General features: G+C 41.8%; 1 protein-coding gene across 1 annotated transcript in view; it reads left to right on the top strand.

The window, feature by feature from the left end:
* The first annotated feature begins 3931 nt into the window (after positions 1-3931).
* The window catches only part of GOLM1 (golgi membrane protein 1), a 55653-nt gene continuing 38916 nt past the window's right edge, over positions 3932-20668 (top strand). The window contains exons 1-3 of the mRNA XM_030567337.1: positions 3932-4067; positions 10511-10658; positions 13005-13184. Of these exons, the coding sequence (XP_030423197.1) occupies positions 10530-10658; positions 13005-13184 (309 nt within the window). The 5' untranslated portion in view covers positions 3932-4067; positions 10511-10529. The remainder of the gene's footprint in view (positions 4068-10510; positions 10659-13004; positions 13185-20668) is intronic.

The following is a 20668-nucleotide window of genomic DNA, read 5'->3' as shown; positions in this document are numbered from 1 at the left end:
CTTGGGAGACTGGAGAACTCAGGAGATTGATAAAGGAAGTGATATGGAGACTTGGTGGGGTAATAGGGTGAAACTCCCATGGCTACTGCCCATGGTCTGTGTCACTTTGGTAGGTAAATAGATAGAGCCCTTGTTTTTCATTTTATTTCATGTTATTTGGCATTTGTGAAAAATAACTTGTAAAATGAAATAAACAAACAAAACAAAACTAGCCCACAGTGGCAGCTTCTGTCCTGTGGTGGCTGGGCCCAGCTCCCTGCTCTGGGCATTGTAAGCTAGTGCACAGGGTCACAGCGCTACGTATGTTTGCCTGTCTACCCCTCTATGAAGATGGGGTGACTTCAGCCACATTTGAATGAGCGGCATTGTGACCTGGTATGTGAGGCACAGCATACATAGGGTGATATTGGCTTGCGAACCCTCCCGCAGGGCCAGGGCTGCTGGGGGGGGGAAGGGGAGTGCCCCCACAGGGGCCCCCCACAAGAGTTTTTCGGGGTCCCTGGAGCGGGGTCCTTCACTCATTCCGGGAGCTCTGGAAAACTCTCGCAGGGCCCAGGCCCCTGGAGCATCTTCCGTGGCAATTCAGTGGCGGGGGGTCCTTTCGCTCCAGGATCCGCTGCCGAAGTGCCCTGAAGACTCGTGGCGGCAGGTTCCAGGGCGGAAGGACCCCCACCGCAGTGCCGGGTCTTCGGTGGCAATTCATCGGCGGGGGGTCCTCCCGTTCCGGGACCCGCCACCGAAGTGCCCTGAAGACCAACGGCGGGGGGGTCCTTCCACCCCGGGACATGCTGCCAAAGTGCCAGGTCTTCGGTGGCCCAGGCCCCCTGAATCCTCTGGGCGGTCCTCTTCAGGGCCTCCCATTCTGGACCCTGACCCCAGGGCATCCGAAGATAAAACTACAGTAAAACCTCAGAGTTATGAACACCTTGGGAATAGAGGTTGTTCATAATTCTGAAATGTTTGTAACTCTGAACAAAATGTTATGGTTGTTCTTTCAAAAGCTTACAAATGAACATTGACTTGATACAGTTTTGAAACTTTACTATGCAGAAGAAAAACGATGCTTTTAACCATCTTAATTTAAATGAAACAAGCACAGTTATCTTGTCAAATCTCTTTTAAACTGTCTCTATTTTTTTAGTAGTTTACATTTAACACAGTACTGTATTTCAATTTTAAGTAATCCTCTTGCTTCCTTTTAGTGTTTATCCATGAAAAAAATGCCAGCCTGAAAGCCCACCGATTTTAATGTCCATTCAAATAGCACTAAAAAGAATGCTGCAGTAAAACATACCAGCACTAGTCTTTATAATGAGAATTAAAAATAAGTATCCAAACTTAAGCAAGAAAGTTAAGTACTACAAGATAAACGATGTAGACTTGAAAAAATCTTTAATGGTACCCTGCTTGAGGTTGCTAACACTTTTTTGCTGCTAAGGTGCATAGCTCTTGAAGCATCATTAGGCTCATTGGTGAGGCTTCAGGCTGTTGTCTTCAATCATTTGAACAGGCAGCGAAGCACTCTTCTGCTTGCACGTGTGGGATCTTCTTGGTGTTTCTCCCCTTCCTTCTTGTCACTATCAATGTCACTGTCCATTTCTCTGGACCATTTCTCTGCTGTTTCTCATACCAATTCAATTATCTCATGGTCACTAACAGGGCCGGCTCTAGGATTTTTGCTGCCCTAAGCCAAAAACAAACAAAAAACCTCCCAGAATGCCGCCCCTGGAATTGTGCTGCCCCAAGCATGTGCTTGGTTTGCTGGTGCCTAGAGCCGGTCCTGGTCGCTAAGAATAGGGTGTCCATGCTCATATTTATCTGCATTTAACTATTCCTTCCTGTTCCTGTGTGGTAATATCCAAAAGCTGTCGCTCTTCAGAAACATTTAGTTGATTTATTTCCATCTGATCCTTGTTTTCCCAATTATCAGGTTGTGTTATCAATACATGGTCAAAGTTTATTTCATGAGCGTCTCAAAGACTTAGAGCCAATCTCACTCCAAGACTTGCGCACATGTAGACAGCATCTTTGATTGCCAGCTGTTTACAAAAAGCTGTAAGATTCAAATCGCATTGATCCCAGTGATAATTGCCATAAGAGGTTTCATTTGTATGTATATTTCATGTTTTCCAGAATGCCTTGGTCCATCGGCTGACCATTTGTGATGTTTGGTGGCAAAAACAAACACTGAATGCTTCCATCAATAGATTTTCAATGGCAGGATGAGATGGAGCATTATTCATCAGTAGCACAGCTCGGGGAGGTAAAGATTTTGACATCAGGGAGTCTTTTACAAGTGGAACAAAGTTTTTTAAAAAACAGTTGGTAAAAATGCCTTTATCCATCAAAGCGCTGCACTGGCGGTGGTAACGGATGGGTAGAGCTGACATAGTGAGGTCTGCAAAGCAGTGAGGTTTCACTTTTTTGAACGAACAGCAAAGGGAGCTATCATTGTGACCTGATCTTTACTGGATTTGAAATTCTTTGCCTGTTTTTCTGAACTATCTACCAGAGTCTTGTTTGGAAGCAGGTGCCAGTACTGGCCCATCTCATCACAGTTAAGCACTCGGTCCTGAGCAGGTTCGTACTGTTCAACAAATGATTTGAAAGTGTTTTTAAATTCACCAGTAGCATTCGAGTCAGCTGTCAGAAACTCCTTGCATCCCCAACTGCTGTATTCCATGCCACCGTGTGCTTGCTTTAAAATTGTCCTCTCCTTTGGTTACATTTCTCAGTAGAGTAACAGTCTTTGTTATTATCACACCGGTTATAGGCATGCCTTTTAATCTTGCTCTTGCAAATCACAGATGCAGTGCCTTATTAAAATCAGCAGCTTCATGTAAATCTCGGGTTCTCAAACTTTTGTACTGGTGACCCCTTTCACATAACAAGGCTCTGAATGTGACTCACTCTTTTAAATTACAATCACATTTTTATACATTTAACGTCATTATAAATGCTGGAGGCAAAACAAGGTTTGGGGTGCGGGCTGACAGCTTGCGACTCCCACGTAATAATCTCGCACTCTGAGGGGTCCTGACCCCCAGTTTGAGAACTCCTGGTGTAAATACACCTGCTTTTTACTGCTCCACTGTCTTTTGCAAATTGCTTTATTTTTTCCTGGCTTTTCCAAATATCAGTGATGGCTGATTTCCTGATACCCTAGTCTACCCCTATGTGGCTGAGGCTAACACCATGGACTTGTCAAGTTTTTTAAATATTTCTAGCTTTATGTCAATTGAAAGTGTGACATGTTCACCCTTGCCATTGCTTGGCATTCTGCTTAGTCATGCAGTATTTGCTTTATTATTTTTTTATCTCAGCTGGTGCATTATTGCCTACTTCCAGGTCCAGATGAGGTGTGTGGGTTGAGTGGTCAGTTGGTACCTTTGGTGTTCATATCTCGGAGGTTCTACTGTAAATGCCAAACAAAAGAAACCAAAGGAAACATTGGAAAACCATCCCAAGAATGTCAGGGGGCTCCATAAGCCAGGAGCGCTGTCCATAATCACCATGGCCGGAGGGGTGGGGGCGTTGTGGTGGTGCTAAGGGGCAGATAAGGTTTCCTCCTATTTCCTGCTACTAGGAGTCTGGGTTGGTCAAGATATGGCCGGACCTCAATGTCTGCAGGGCTGCCCGAGGCTGGTGCAATGGGCGGGCTGTGGCACTGGGGCTGCCTCTGCAGCGGGCACATGGGGGGGGGGAAGCCCTGGCTACTGTCTCTGTCCCGGGAGGGTGCGACACACGCGTGGGGCCCAGCCCCAGGGGGCAGCGGCGTGGGCGGGGAGCCGGCTGGGGCCCGGAGAGAGCTGCCCAACCTGCCTAGGAGCGCTCAGCTCCCTCTCCGTTCATTGGCAGGCTCCCCTCGCCGCGCTTCCTGCTCTGGCCGCCGCGCCGCCAGCCGCAGCAGCCCCTGCCGCCAGCAGCCGTCCGTCCCTCCCTCCCTCCGGGGGCCGTTGCGGAGACCTGGGAAGGTGCTGCCGGCCGGGCTGTCCCCCAGCTCCGGGAGCGGGCCGTGCCGGGCAGTGCCGTGCCGCGGCGAGCAGCGCTGCAAGCGGCGGAGCAAGGTGAGCAAGTCTCGGTGCCGCCGCTTTGCGGGGCTCCTGCCCTTCCCCCGCCCGCGGCGGGAGTGCATCCCTGCGGGGACTGCCTGGGTCCCGGGCCGGGCTCCTCGCTGCACAAATGCCTCGGCTGGAAGGTGCGCGAGGAGAGCAGCCTGGCCATGGAGGGAAAGGGACCGGTTGCCCTCCCCCCTGCAGCTTTGGTGGGGAGAGGGCGGTCAGCGGGCTGGAGGGAGCCCCATGTGATAGGGTCCCTCGCAGAGACTGTGTCAGTCAGCTGCCATGTAGCTAATCCCTGCTCCTCAGAGACTGGCAACGTGTTTCCCGGCTCCTGCAGACTGTCTCTCTGGTGGGGAGTTTCTTCACCCACCGCTGAAATGCAGCCACATCTTGGGGGTGGGGGCGCATTTAAGTGTGCAGCCAACTCTACTGAGGTGCAGCTCCCTGCTTGATGCAGGGATGGTGAGAAGTAAGAGAACGAAGCAAAGTACCACAAGGCTACTCTGGAGAAGTGTCCCCTTCTGATTCTGTTCCAGAAAAGGATTTGGGGAGGGGGTTCATCCTTTCTCCTTGGTTTGCTTATTGTCTATGGAAAAAGGGGCAACCTAGAGGCTGGATTTTAGCATGTGGAGTGGAGACTTGGCATGGGGAAGGAGTGGTTGGGAGGCACTGTGGAGGGGGGCATAGGGGAGCTAATAGGGGGGCTGCCAGCCCTAGACAAAGCAGGCAGCCAAACGACATAGAGGAGCATTGCACAACTTTAAACAAGCATGTTCTGCAATGGAGTAGGGACATAACCTCAAAACAACGTTAAGCGAGAGGATGTTAAGTGTGGAGTTACTGTAGTTTTTAAAGGAGGTGAAACTTGGGGTTCACAAGACAAATTGGATTCCTGCTACATGTTTTCTCAGTGTTTTCCTGTATATGTTTATGCAGGTAACTGGACACATTAATCTCATGATAATACCTGTATGAAGTGGCTGGCATACTTACTTAATGTGACTTGCTTACTTATGAATCAAAAAACTACTTACACAGCAATTGAAATAACTATATGTTGTACCGCCAGACATCTACATTGTACAAATTAATATCTATATAGTCATGTTTGTAACATTTCCTAGGCTGCTTGCTTAGCTGTGTAACAAACTGTTCCAAATATGCAGTGCTATCTAGGTACTTTAAGCAGGCATAAACAGAGATAACAGTTTAACAGATTCTTGCCCATTTGGTGAGTAAAACTGTATCTCTATTGCTGTTTTCAAGGTGGAAGTTTTGCTGCCTGTTGACTGAAAGGGTCCTTTCTCCCTCATTCTCTGTTGGGGTTGCTTGCTTTTAACCATGGGTCCTTCTTTGTTCTAAAAATAATCGCTTCCTAATAAAAGAATGTTGTTTTACTTTTTGATTAATTTTCTGGTTTTTAGTAGTTTGGGATCCTGTTCTTGTAACTTTCAAAATTTTAAAGTGATCCCCTTCAGATCTATCTTCTTAGCCTGTAAGCCAGGGGTAGGCAACCTATGGCATATGTGCCAAAGGCCGGCATGCAAGCTGATTTTCAGTGGCAGTCACACTGCCTGGATCCTGGCCACCGGTCCAAGAGCTCTGTATTTTTATTTAATTTTAAATTAAGTTTCTTAAACATTTTAAAAACCTTATTTACTTTACATACAACAGTGGTTTAGTTATATATTATAGACTTATAGAAAGAGACCTTCTAAAAATGTTAAAATGTATTACTGGCCCGTGAAACCTTGCATTAGAGTGAATAAATGAAGACTTGGCACACCACTGCTGAAAGGTTGCCGACCCTTCCTGTAAGCTTTTGGGGAGAAGACTGTCTTCATGTGGTAAGATTTTTGTTTTGTTTTTTTGATAGCATCTTCCACAATAAGACCTTGATCCTGATTTGGGGTTTGGGATACTAACTTAATATAAACACTAAACTCTCAGACAAGTATAGAACAATGTTTCCATGAATATTAACTATTTAAATCCAAGCAGTCTTTTATGGAGTTTCCAGAAAGACAAACCCATTAACAATGCAGTTCTTATGGTAAATCAGGACTTCTGGAGAGAACCATATATAAGCAATGGGCTATCAAATTTGTGCATTGTAACAACCTATCAAATCCTTTGAAATCCTTTTTGAGATTTCTAGCCATTCCACATGGGACATGTTGAATTTATGGTTCCTTCATTTGAACAGTGTGGCTGTCTTACTAGCAGTTAGTCAGCCAGTCTGTCTCCAGAGTAAATTATTCTGGCTTGCAAAATGACTTCTCTTCTACCTCAAACTGCCACATCCCCCACCCACCAACTTAATGACAATTTATGAAATAATTGGAATGAATGTTGCAATATGCTTTGCAATATCTCGTTCCATATTGTATAATCTTTCAGTATTTGCAAGTAAGCAAATGGGTAAGCATATAGCTAAATACAGAGAATAAGTTAAAAATGAAAGTTTCATTTTGCTTGTAATTTGAAGTGATATTAAGCTAGATTTCAAATATATGTAAAAAACAAATATTCCATTTCATTTAACTAATATGTCAGTGCAAATCATCCCTCTCTTGCCACCTCTTATCGTCATCATGGATGAGAGCATTTTGACTTTTTCCAAATGCTGTGTAAGAGGAGTAAAGGCTTCCCACGGCTTTGCTTTAGCCTCCCTTGAGAAGGACAGGTAGCATTCCACTACATAGTGACACACATTCCCATATGTCCCTTCACTTCATGGACTGACTAAATTGTCACTGAATCTGTCTCTCTCTTTTGGCCCCTATTGCTTTGTTGTTTTTGTGTCATCTTCTGTGTTTCATTTTTATAAACTTTTCCCCCCTTTTGCTGCTCCTTCCATGATGGCTTCCACTCTGTGTAGCTATACATTGCCTGTGGTGGCCCCTTGGGACTGTGCTGCAGATTTTCTTGATCCTGCGCCACATGCAATGAAACCAATGGCTGACTTCTGTTTGGTGGTGCCACAGTTCCCTTGCACATGTGAAGTGCTCCCATAGCCAGCTGGCTATATGTAAGGCTTTGTTGTTCCAATTAAGCCACACATGGTTTTTTTTATAGCAGGGAGGGAAGGCAGGTGTCTTTCAGGAAACCACACTATTTCCTGTTGCCTCAAAGACAGGACAGATACCGGCTTATACAACTTTATCTGGCATTGTTTCTGCCCTATTTGCCATTCAAACCCCAAAGTAGTCTGGTACTTTGTGCATTCCCCTACCCTCTTGAGGTTGGGGAAAGAAAAAAGAACAGGTGTTGCTTAATTGGAACAACAAAACCTTAAATATTGTGCCAACTATTTTAAAAGCAGGCTCTATTAGGGCACTGTAATACTGGTAAGCAATAAAGTCAATTTCTTTGCTCTTCACTAGCTGCTGATGTCCTCTTTCACCCTCTCTGTGATTTGGTTTACTTCCATCCATAGATCTGCTGGGAATTTCCACCATCATTAAATACTTAATAAGGTAGACACTGGGAATTGCATCCCATTGGGATCGCAAGTTAGCTAGCTGGTCTCTTTATTAAAAACACACCTATTCAGAGAATGTATGAAATATTAATAGACAATCCATCCCTTTCAAATTGGGGCAGTGTCCCCAAACTCTGTGTTTGCTATCGTTACCCACTGCATCAGGCTCACTTCTGTTTGTGAAATTCCAGAACCACACAGAATCTTAGATGTAGCTTCTTTCAGAGAAGATACTTTATTCTGTGACTGTTGTCTTTGATTTGATTCTCGAGTGTTTTGGTACAAGTAGTATAATGGATGTTCAGGATGTAGGAAATCTACTATTATGTCTATTATAGTATGCCTTAAGATTCCAACTGAGACTGGGGCCCTGTTGTGCTTGACCTCATATGGGCATTAAGAACAGATGCTATCTTGTGAAGAGGTATATTTATGGGCGGCTGTTTTTTTGCACATAATGTGATCATTTCTCTTTGCTCCTAGATTTATCAAAATATTCCATTTTATAGAAACAGCACTGAGTGCTAAAATGAAGTAATTCCTATTTGATTTGGCACAACAGAATTGTTAAATATCTTACAACTATGAGAAGCTGCACAGATCAAGTGTTAGCAGCGTGTGGTTTGAACCTGCATACCTTACTAATTAAATGTGCCCATTTAAGTCAATTGAAGTTTTATCTCGATGCTTAAGAACTTCAGAATTGTCCCTAAAATAGTCACATCTGATTTAATAGCTTTTTTTCTCCACCTTCAAAAGAAAGAAGTTCATATTTAGTGCTGAACCTAACTCCCCAATTATGTTGACTACTGCATGGTCTTTGGTAAGATCACTAGCTATTTAGAGATCCTTGAAAGGTCAAGACACAACACTGTTGATGGAAGAACTGCAATATGATAAAACAGATTATTCTAACTGCTTCATCTAAACGCTGAGAACAAATCTCTGGGATTAAAAATTAAATAACAATCCAATAGAAAGCTGATACCTGAAATGTAATGTTGGTTGAGGCATAGGAAATTCAGCTTCTTTCTCAAAAGGAAAGCTGACATCTTAAATCTGAGGTTGGTTAAAGCAAAGAAAGTGCATCTCCTGTCCAACTTGAATGCATAAGAAAGACAGAAGTTTCAGAACTGTGTAAAGTGGGTTCTATTTATTTATTTAAAGTTGTGTAGTTCAACAATGGATTGGCCTCAAAACATTTATAAAACTTTCCAGCAGGCAACTTCCAGTATCAGTAAAACATCGGTTCAAATTTAGAGAATGCAAGTATCTTCTGGAGGGCGGGGGGAAGATATATTAGTAAAATTGTTATTTAGCTGCGGTACTAAAACAATTGTCTCTTTCTTCAGAGTCAACTTTTGTGTTCTTTGTTTCTGTGCATTTAAGTGGAAATACAATGTTTCATTCACTTATTTTGTTGTTTTGGTCTTTTAAAATAAGATGTGAGGTGTGAGGAATGCACTCAAAGGAGCAGATCTCTAATATGTCATGAATAGCCCCATTTAGAGCAGTTTAATCTTTTTTTCAAGTGAAAAGTCATGCCTTTCTGGTGTATAATCTACATCTGCCAAATAATCACACACAGATTACTAGAACTAAGGTATTAATTCACTGATCAACACATTCTTTCAGTCATGATAATGGATCAGTATGTATATCGGGTAAGCAACCTATGGCACGGGTGCTGAAGGCGGCACGCAAGCTGATTTTCAGTGGCATTCACGCTGCCCGGGTCCTGGTCACTCGGGCCTTATTTACTTTACATGCAACAATAGTTTAGTTCTATATTATAAATTTATAGAAAGAGACCTTCTAAAAACGTTAAAATGTATTACTGGCATGTGAAACCTTAAATTAGAGTGAATAAATGAAGATTCGGCACACCACTTCTGAAAGGTTGCTGATCCCTGATGTATATATTAACTTCACTATGGCATTGATAATTTGTCTATTTGTGATGGCTGTGTTTTCCAGTGAAATAAAAAAGCAACTATTTATTTTTTAATGGATTTAATTATTAGTAAATTAAAAACCACAAAGCTAATTATGAGTGATAAAACTATACATGAAACTACATAACACTTTTTAAAAAGCATTCTTTAAAGTCACTAAACCAAGCATGTTTTTCACAATGCTCAAATGAGGTTTTCATATACCAAGAGGTATCCTAAGGCAGCTCTTCACATCTGACCCAGGCAAGATGTTTAAATTCTATCATTGTTACACTTCTCTCCTCATGCCTGCAAATAATACATGGCACATAGTGTGGCAACATTCCCTGCCCTTTATGCAAATGCCAAACCTGCTCCACCAGAATCTACAACTTGCAAAAAAAGGAAGCTTTAAATCTGTCATTTTGCAAACATAGGAGAAGAGCACAATATGAGGAAGAAACATTACTCTATATTCTCTCCTGATGAAAGGAGCTGGAGTAGTCAGTGTCACCAAGAAAAGAATCTGAAATTATACTAGCTTGGACAAATTTTAAAATGAAGACCTAAGTTAGCCTACTGCATTGGAGACTAAACTGATCACCAACTGGGATAAGATACCAAAAAAAAACCTACCCCTTTCCTCCCTCTGCCAGTGGAGTAGCATTACCCAGTCAGCATCCAACATTAGCCACTGCCAGAGAGGGGTTAACTCACATGGTAGACAATGGCTTGTTCCAGTATGACAGTTGTTGTGGCTTTTTAATATCTCATCAGGCTTTTATGGAGTACTCCACACTGAAATCCAATGAAATTTGCCATAAAAAGTGATGGCACAGTATGGCCTTGTGATCTTCAGGTTACAAATCCAGGGGAGAATGCTTTCCTTGCTAGGTATACTCCAATTCTTATTTACCTAACTGAGCTATTGTAGAACCACAGCTCTTCTTGATTCCAGTGAAAGTCTGATATATTCATTAAATTGTCCTAGCAAAGAAGTATGTATGTGACTTATTTATTTTAATTTACAGATTTCCACAGTCTTTTGAAATGATCGGGCTAGGAAACAGCCGGCGAGGGATGAAATCTCCACCTCTTCTAATAGCTGCGCTTGTGGCTTGTATGATCGTTTTGGGCTTCAATTACTGGACTGCACGTTCTCGAAATGTTGATCTACAGGTAGTATTCTTGTACTCCTTCCTGTAGATTCAAATAGATATGGCTGCTAAAGACATTTATTCTTGTGGACTGTATGAAAACAAACCAAAACAGGGCAAAACTTTGCGTTTGCTTTGTGAATCTCCACTCCTAATAGTTTCCCAGCAAAGGGATGAAGAGAAGTATCTGTGAAAGGCATTGCACTTGCACTAGCCAGTCCTATCCATTCAGGTAATTTTGCAGCTTTATACTGCTATTATAGCTCCATGATAAACTTCCCTTGTTATTAAATATTCAACTTTGGTGTTTGGTTTTGGGTTGATTTTTTTTTGTTGTTCTTTCAGCACATCACCACTGAAACACCAAATTTTTGCTCTTCATCAGCTACTGCCAACTTTTTTGTCTCCCAAAATTTTCCTTGCCTGCTCCTGCCCTTGCTGCTTAGGACATTATAGAGTTACATAAAGAGGCAAGCAGCAACTGATATTGGGCAAGCTAAAATGCAAAGTAACTTTCCCAAATTTTTATTTCTATCAGACATAAGAATCAAAAGTCATTACCATCCTGGATCACACTTGATTCAGTAACCTAGAGGTGAGTTTGCCATTATTGATTGCCTACGTTGTGCAGTGCCTTTCCCCAAAGGAAATGTAAAATTCTTTACTTCCATTAAACCATCCCATGCCATGGCAACAGTTGAAAAGAAGCACCATTCAGATCTTATGGGTTGGGCTGCACTTAGAGTCTTTACCATTACATTTCAAAATGCTTTCTGTTTACTCACCCACTTTCTTGGCAGGACTTTACTGCCATGCTGACTAAGATGGAATGAGTTTTCTCTGCTTCTGCGGTTTAATCATGAGCATTTTTCCATTGTCTCATCTCCTATGGTAATTGCAGTATAGGAGCTTAAGCCCAGCTGCAAAGGATAGGCAAGTGGCTTCTTTAAACATAGCTCTGTCTAGCTGGGCACACAGTGGAGTAACAAGGCTTCTCCCTTGAAGTCTCAGTAGATACAATGATTTTGATATATCCTGTTAGATTCCAGATTGAGTATGAGCTTCAGTCTGAGACTGTAGATGTTTTAATATGGTTGACGAATGCTGTTGAAATTTGTACACCCTCCTTCTGAAAATCTCTACTGATTCTGGCAGTTACACAAATTAGAAGGAAGTATATAAATGACTCTTAGAGCACAAGCAACAGAACATATGAGGTACCTCCAGAGTGTCCTGCAAAAATTGAATTAATTCTTAAAATAAATAAATAAATAAATAAAATCCCCAGACTTAATTCATTGACATTTTCTCTGTATATGATGATGATTATTTCTTTTGTTGAATCTTCCACTGGTTCTCAGTATGGTCTTGAAACAATCCAGAAAAAAGTGTTAAATTTCCCATATTTATAAAGTTGGATTCTTCACAAATATGTATCTTTGCCCTGCAGCCATATACCACCTATTCACACACAATAAGAAAGTCAGGCTGGGGCAGTACTTGCATGGGGGGTGAGAGGTTAGGTAGCTCTTCAAGAAATATCTATTGATGATCTGAGTGGGGGTGTTCTTTCCTCTGAGTCCTAAACACGTTCTGACCACTTAATCACTAAAGACCCTAGAGTACTTTTTGCGAGGGTGGGGGTTTTAACTCTGGTGTCCAACCAACATGTATATTTCAATCTCACTGACACGCTTCATGCAGGTTTAGATATAAGGTATATGTGGTATTTGCTGCCTGCCCTAAACTGTTCCATAAGGTTGCTGTGTGTGGTTAAACAGCTACTGGTTTTCAGTAGTGGGTGAAGTGGCCTCTTAATAGAAATGGCGTATTAGTTTGTAGACTCTTTGTAGGCCGTAGAGCTATTTTATGTAGTGGCAATGCAAGAAACCTACAGACCTGTATTCTGTAAGACGCTAGCTTAAGTGTTTTTGTTTGGGTTGAAACATTTGTTTTTATTAATTATACTAATAAAAATATTTAAAGCTTTGCTTTGCCCTCAGTGTGAATGTTGTCATTGTGCACATTCAAGTTCCCAAACACACATAGAACTTAATTCTGCTGTGCCTGATTCCGGGACCAGAGCTTTTTAAACCCTCGAATCTAATCAGTGACAAATTGGAAATTTTTAAAAATCAATAACCACTCCATGGATTAGGTAACCACTCTGAGATGAGGGGCACTTCGTAAATGCAATATAAAAAGTAGCCAGTGAAGATGAAGGTGGTAGACTGAAAATCTATAACAAGTGAATCAGATTTTCTCTTCACAGAAAGTCTGAAGTCAGATCATACAAAGAAATACTCCTTGTAACACTAATTTAAAGGAACCATCTATATTTATCTCTTGTTTGTCTGCCTCCTTTCAGAGTCGGATTATGGAACTAGAAAGAAAAGTCCGCAGGGCAGCAGCAGAGAGAGGGGCTGTTGAACTCAAAAAGAACGAATTCCAAGGAGAACTGGAGAAGCAGCGTGAGCAGATTGATAAAATCCAGTTCCTCCACAGTTTTCAGATGGAAAATGTCAATAAAGTGCACCAGGATGAGAAGGTAGGACCTCTTCAAGCTGTGCTGTTGACCTTAGTCTTAAGCTTTCTCATGTATGGGATTCTTACCATGCTATTCTCTGTAAGGAAGTAGGATTCTTTAAATATTTCAGCTAATACAAAAGCAATCATGCAGACATCACTACTAGTGGCAAAATGTGCAGTGCTCAAAAAATGGAATTCTAACACAGATCTCTGTATTCAGAATTGTCAAAGAAATGATGAAAAATTTGTAATGGAGAAAATAATCCTTCATGGGTGACAAAATGGGGGGCAATACACCAAAATCTGGTGTCTCATGGATGCATTACATAGAGTTATAATATAACAAATACAGCACATGATGCTGTTGCTAAATAGCACTTTAAAAGTTGCAGGTGGTATTTTCAGCATTGACCAAACTCTGCTCCTGTTTTGAAGTCAGTAATAAAAATAACTTAACTTGGCCTCATGATCCTATGCTGGTCCTTTCTGTGTCAAAAAAACCTCTGTGTACATTGTTATTCATCATCATGGGTCATGGTCTCTTTGCAGGCTGAACACCACCTGGATCAATCTCTGGCTCGGTTCTTAAGGTAGTCTGGCTGAATATTCAGTTTGTGTCCATCACTGCCAGTCTTAGCATGTCACCAAAGCTTTAGGTGCCCATGTAATCACCGGTCATGTAGGAGCTTTCATTGGTAAACATACTTTAGAATTCATTGGTCTTCCATTCTAATAATATGTCCATACCAAGAAAGCTGGTGAAATCTAGCTGGTGCTGATGGAGGTGGTTGCTGGGTTAAGCTTTGAATATCTTCATTTCTGATCTTGTCCTGCCACTTGCTATGGAGCATCTGATGAATATGACAAGAATTGAAAACATCAATGCAGTGGTCTTCAGTCTTCCTCAGGACCTTCTTTTCACATGCAACAGCCTTTGTGTAACTGTGGTTTTCTGCAGCTTCTTGGCAAGCTTGATATCATGATATCCCGACAGAGGCTGCTGCAGGGATGGAAACATGGTAGCATCTGCTGTTATAGGAGTGTTCACAACTTCCAAAGTTGTCTTTGTCTCTGCCCAAATATTTGACAGTTGTCACATGCTCGATATCTCATCCGGGTTGTAATCTCGAGCTGACGGCTGCTTGATGGTAATGTCCAGGGACTTTGTTTTAACTGAATAAAGAGTCAGACTGATGTGTGCTGCTCTTGCCTGACCAGATTGGCCTTCAGCTGCAGCCATATGTTGGATTGAGCCAACCAGATGATGTCATCGGCATATTCAGGATCTCAAAATAGAATGACACTCAGCTACTCTCCACTGACAACTGCCTCCTGAAGCTTCTCCACCAATCAGTCAATGCCGATATTAAACAATGATGGTGACAGGATGCAGCCTTGCTGAACGAACTCCCATTGAAATAGGAAACCATTCTCTGTATCTACTATTAATTTGAACAATGCTTTGCATTCCATTATAGAGCTCTTCTGTCAATGATGCTGTCTTCCCAGGGATGCAGAGTTGCCTATTAGATTCCACAAACTTGTAGATGCACTGAATCAAAGGCCTGATGGAAGTCTCTAAAAACTGTTGTGCATGCTTATTAAATTAAGCCATCTTCTCAACAGCTGCCTCAGGATAAAAATCTGGTTGACAGTGGAATGACCAGGTCTAGCTACACTGAATCCCAGCCTTTACCACAGTGTGCATTGCTGATTCAAGACATTAACATAGGAGTGATGATTTCCTCTGGAACTGACAATAGCTTAGTACCATTATAGTTGCTATATTTGGCCTTTTGGCCTTTACATTAACTTCTAAAATAAAAATAGCAGCAAGAATTCCAAGGATGTTTGTATTCCCTTGTGCTTACATAGGTGTAGTGATCGTTGTCTGTATGTGAAGGTCTTGCACATTGTGCACGCCTCCCCAAACCCAATATGGTTAGCAAACAAGCTCAGAAGTATTCAGATACTTTTGCAGAAGAACTAGAATCTGTGAATTCTGAATGCAAGGGGCTGGCAGTTCTGCTTTAACAGATGGAGAATTCTTTATATGAAAAATGACACACACATCTACTTTAAAATATTGTGACATGATTTAAATATAGCTTTTCTGAGCCTTTTGTTACTAAAGTTCACTAGGGAGATGTTCGTTCCTCAAAGATTTTTTCCTTTGGGAACCATCCCTGATCCAGTAGTAACATCCCCACTTTGCTGCTGGATGACTTCTGCTGATGGGAATCCTTTTTGGGTTATTGTTCCTGTTATGAAGTGCCTTCTGATCTACACTCTTGAGTTGTGGCCTTCAGGGACCAGCGCATCTCAGCAGACTGGATGTAGCTGAGTAAACAGGAAAGTATAAGAGCTGTGTTAAGATAGACTTGTGCTCCACTTGAAATTGTATGGCACCTTATTCTGGACCATAGTTTGCTATTCAAACCTTTGGATGGAAAAATACATCGTAAGTTATGAGCTGCAACACTTACAAACAAAAATCAGCAGCGGGCATTGAGACACTATGGTGAGGGAGGCTATTTAAGAATCTAAATAGTATTGGCTTCCTGTTACACCCCAGTGTTCTCTTTAAAAACCTTGTTAAGTTTTGTTTTCCTTGAAAAGGCTTGACAGACCAGGTTTATTATGTACTTTTATATATTTTATTTAAGAAATTTGCTCCAGTTTGAAATTAATCCTTGGATGTTTTAAACACAATGCTCCAGAAAGGTGTTAACACTATTTCAGATGTTAATGTAGACAGAATCCCAGTGAGCACTTTATTGTGGTTGGATTGTTGCCAGATTTCCTGTCTAGTAGTGATGGCTGCGGCTACTTCTGGGTCCTGTGGGACCCATTTGCCCTTACTTTCCTCAGTGAAGATACCTCTGTTTTGCATCTCTGAATATACAGCACTCTAATGCTAGGTACCCTCCCTCTCTATTTTTGGCATCTATCCATGTTCCATTTGTGCTCCTCAAGAAGCACAGTCAAATAATGTCACCAGAAAAATGACATTACACTCTGCCTAACGCATAGACATCAGCGCTTATGATATTTTGAAGTAATGTGAACTCTTGCATTTTACAGTTCCTTCCCTTTGGTAGATTCCCTCTGAACTGTGGGAAGATTGTTAGACCTCTGTTTCCAAAATACTTTCCTTTAAATGGTCCCTTCTAAAATGCAAGCCTTTTAACATTCAGTAATGGAATACTCCCTAGGGTCTTCTGTTAAAACTACAAGGCCAGCATTGTAGCCCAAGCTATGTGAACATTAAGACACCAGGCTCTCTGCTATCCTCTGCTTTTGTGAACAGAGAGTAGCATGTTCCTGCGTAGTAGCACTGGAAAGTGTGTGCACACTAGCCTCCTACACCTTCCAACTCTCCCATGGAAACCGTTTGTGATGTGACATGTATTCAGTCTCTGCCTCTTCGGATGAGGGGGAGGCCTGATTTCCATGGCCCCATGTTCCCAACTTCTCCCAATCCCCCTGCCACCATGTTGGTGATCTTAGCACAAGATCACACTGACTAAGCTTACACTGCAAACTGGAGAGGAAAAGCCAATGGAAAGATGGTTGCTACAGGAGTGTGCTGCTCTGCAATATTGACCTTGGCCTCCAGTGGAACCTGAGTGTGCAATGGTTCTGTGGACTAAACTCCCTGCCATTGTGGGGATGGAGGCCAACCCTGCCTTCTATGGTGAAGGAGGAAGAAACGGAGTCCAGTTCAGTTTCCTTGTTCCTAGGAGGGAATGACATGCATAAAAGAACACTTAGCCCTTTATGGGAGAGCTTATAAATTAGTACATTACTCCCTTTGTTCTCTCATACCCGTGCATTTTGAAGTGTTTTGACTAAGAAAAGAGTAAGGGCTTTACAAATGGGGAAAGCTCTCAGAAGAAATGCTCTCTTGCACAGAAATTCCAAGCCCTGAATTTTGGCAGTTATGTGCAATATGGTTAGCTAACTCATATTTCAGGCTGTTCCATGAATGATCAGCATTTCAGCAAAAATCTTACTGAAAACCAAAAGTATTTGACGTGAGAGAGGGGGGATTTTTATTTATGTTTATGTTTTTGTAGGGCACATGTGTGGGGGAAATGGGGAGAGTTCCATGGGCCTGCAGTTCTTTACTAGACATATTGCCTTTCATTTCATTGTCCTACTGTCTGTGTGACAATGGATGAATAACTTTCAGGAGTTAATTATTCACTGGATTAGTTGCATATCAAATATGTATTGCCATGGTGGCAGATAGTATAACACAGAAGATTTTTGGAAAAGAATTGTGAGATCAAGTCCAGTAGAGCCCATCTGCAACTGAGATCCTTCTCCCTCCACTTCCCCAAGGACCTGCAGGATAGCAGCTTGCAGAGTGGCTTGCTGAGCAGGCTGACAACATTGGGGCTACCCCTAGCTCTTGAGCAGGGTCAGCTAGGATGAAATCTACTTTAAATGGGTCAGATGCTGTCAACATCCATGCCCTGTTGTGGCTTAGGGGTATTAGGAGCTTTGCCCTACCCCAGTGTCTGGCAGAGAAAAAGCACCATGCCTTCTCTGAGGAGAGGCAGTCTCTATACAGGGACCCCTTTGAGGTCAGCACAAAAGACTTCTCCATCTTCTTGCTGCATACAAGTGATGCCCCAGGGTGGCTGGAGCTGGGAGAGGGGGTTTAGGTTGTCCACTAGGTATTAACAGGAGAGTCACTGGTTGCTAGGGATAGATGGCTGCTCAGGCAGCTGACTGAATGAGGATCCACCTGAGATGAAGGCAGTAGAGCTGGTTGGGAATTTTTCAACAATTTTTTTGTTGGAAAGTGCTCCATAGTCAAACCGGAAATGTTGCCCCTTTTGTGGGAAGTATCATCTAAACTTTTTTGTGTTTCACGGTGGAATTTTGGGGGTGGGGACAAGAGACCTTTATAACCAGTAGCCCAGTGGCTATGGCACTCAGCTGGGATGCAGGAGATATGAGTCTCTGCTGTGCCTGAATCGGAGCAAGAACTTGAACCCAGATCTCCTACATCCACTGTGAGTGCCCTAACCATCAGGCTGTAGATCCCATCTCTCTTCCATTCTCAGTCTTTCCTGTTAGAGCTGTTCAAATTTTCAAGGATTAATCTAGATTTGACAAATCACTTACGGCAGTTCAGACAGAAATAGACTGAAGAGTACAGGTCTTATGTTATACAAAGCACACGGGATCTTTTATAGGAGAAGGCAAATATTCAGCATTTATTGAAAATACAACAGTTAGCATATGCTTTTTAGTCATGTGCACGCGCACATGCACACACACTCCTGCCAGCTGATATTTATAGTTACCAGTCTGTTATAGCTCAAGTCAATGTAGTGGAAGTACAAACACATCCTTAGTTTGGGGATGTGAAAGAAAGTACTACCCCTTTAAGGAACAGGCTGGAGCCTACAGCCTGGGGATAATCCAGCAGGCTGTGCCCCGCCCTGGGATTGAGCTATTTAAACAGAGGAATGGGAAACTGAGGAGAGAGGGGAGTAGAAGCCAGGTAGGCTACAGAGAGTGTTGGTTTCTCTTTCTGGCATCTGGAAACCAGCCTAACCTGATTCAGAGACTTGAGTATGGATGTTAAATTTGGGAGCATTGAACCGAGATCCTGATGAACTGTTTGTGGTAATAATTCCTGTTCTGAAGCCTTATTAAAAAGGGAACATGATATATTAATGTGGGTTGGCTTCTCTTTGTCCCATCTGTTAAAGCAATTCTCTTGCTGCCCCAATTAGGGGAAGTTGCAGGGGGGGCATACCTATGTACCCTTGTGACTCGATGTGGTGTACCCCATGCAGCACACCTACACGCTTTCACAGATTTGTGCTGAAAATCTTTCTGTTATGCCTTCTACAAAATCAAATAGCAGTAACTTCATGTGGGATTGTGCATTGCAATAGTCCTGGTTAATTTTACTGTTACCCTGTTGTTTACTATGCCAAATTCTCCATCTTTAAAATGGTCTGTGGAACATGAGCCAAACTGACCCTTGGCATATGGTGTTTTTATCTGCAAACTTTTCTATTTCCCTGAGTTACATGATTGGAAGAAAAGGGAATTTAACTTCTTCACTCAATAATTTTGTCTCCTCATAATTACATGAGCAGTTTCGTATTAGAAATTATGAAAACTTTCAGCATCACTAAATAATAATATGGACTAGTCCCTTTGGATATTTTGAGAGGGTATCCAAGTACAATTAAATTATTCTGGCTTAGAAAAGAAAATGCAGTACGCTTGCATTAACTTGGTTAGTTTTTAAATACCTTTTTATAAATATTTTTGATATGTGTTTTTGAAGCACACTGCTCAGTACTGACACTATTGATTGGCTGCCTTTTTGTGTGTGTGTGTGTGTGTGTGTGTGTGTGTGTGTGTGTGTGTGTGTGAGAGAGAGAGAGAGATTATAACAGTCTATCAGATTCATAACCTGATTTTTTGGTTTGGTTCAGTTACACTCACATTGAGCAGGTTTCTTTTCCTTCTTAGAAGCAGATTAAGAAAAGATAATATATTTATCTAATTCTGTAATTCTAGATTCAAATTGTAAATATTTGACTATTAGGAAGCTCATATGGTTGTAAAAGACTCTTAAGTCAAATCTTTGTAATAACCTGAGCCCCTCAAGCCAAATGGAAAAAATGTGTACAAAGAGAATAATTGATAAATGTTATATACTCATAAAATATAACACAAAACTCATTAATACCCAAATGTTAATCTATATGGTATAAATCTACAAGATGACATTTCAAGTTTTCTGTTGCTTTGTCCTTGGATCATGTTGTTTGGTCATGTTGTTTTAGAGGTCTTAAGTACGGGAATAATGCTATGGGCCTTATTCTCATCTTGTTTACACCAGTTGTATGTTGGTGTTAGTCTGACCCCATTTTGATAGGGATCCTCCAGGCAATAAGGATCAGTACTAGTTTGAATATCAGTAAATGTAAACGTGAAATAATGGGTTTGCTATGTTCTGTTTTCCTTCCCTCTCTGGTAGCTGTTCCTCTGCATATTTAACTAATCATTCAGAGATGTCATTAAGGTAAGCCCCTGTTTTATTTGGCCACTCAACAAATATGTTCTTTAATATTGGTTTTCTGATTTGCCATGAAATAGCAAACGCTGTGGGCGAATTTCACCCATGAATCTTCTAATATCAATAGCGTTGCACCTGTTTACAACAGTGGTGAACTTTGTTAGCATTAAAAATTGTATTGAGCAATCATACTCCTGTGCAAACTTAGAAGGCCATGTGCTCCCGGAACTTCTTTGCCTTTCTATATCCAATGTCCTATTGCATGCTGTTTTTCCTCTTTCTTCCTCTACTCATAATGTGTGGGGGGCGGGGTGGGAGGAGGAATAAGAAAAAAGGTAACTTAAAATAAGTACCTTCCTTGTTAAGCTATGCAGTGCCACTATTTTTGTGAAGGGTGCAGGAGTTGACCAGGTGGAGGGAGAAAGATGAATAAGCACTACAGT

This window comes from Gopherus evgoodei, chromosome 6, assembly GCF_007399415.2.
Source record: "Gopherus evgoodei ecotype Sinaloan lineage chromosome 6, rGopEvg1_v1.p, whole genome shotgun sequence".
Classification (NCBI taxonomy): Eukaryota; Metazoa; Chordata; order Testudines; family Testudinidae; genus Gopherus; species Gopherus evgoodei.
The sequence above is the reverse complement of the archived record's forward strand: the minus strand, read 5'-3'. Positions and strand labels throughout refer to the sequence as shown.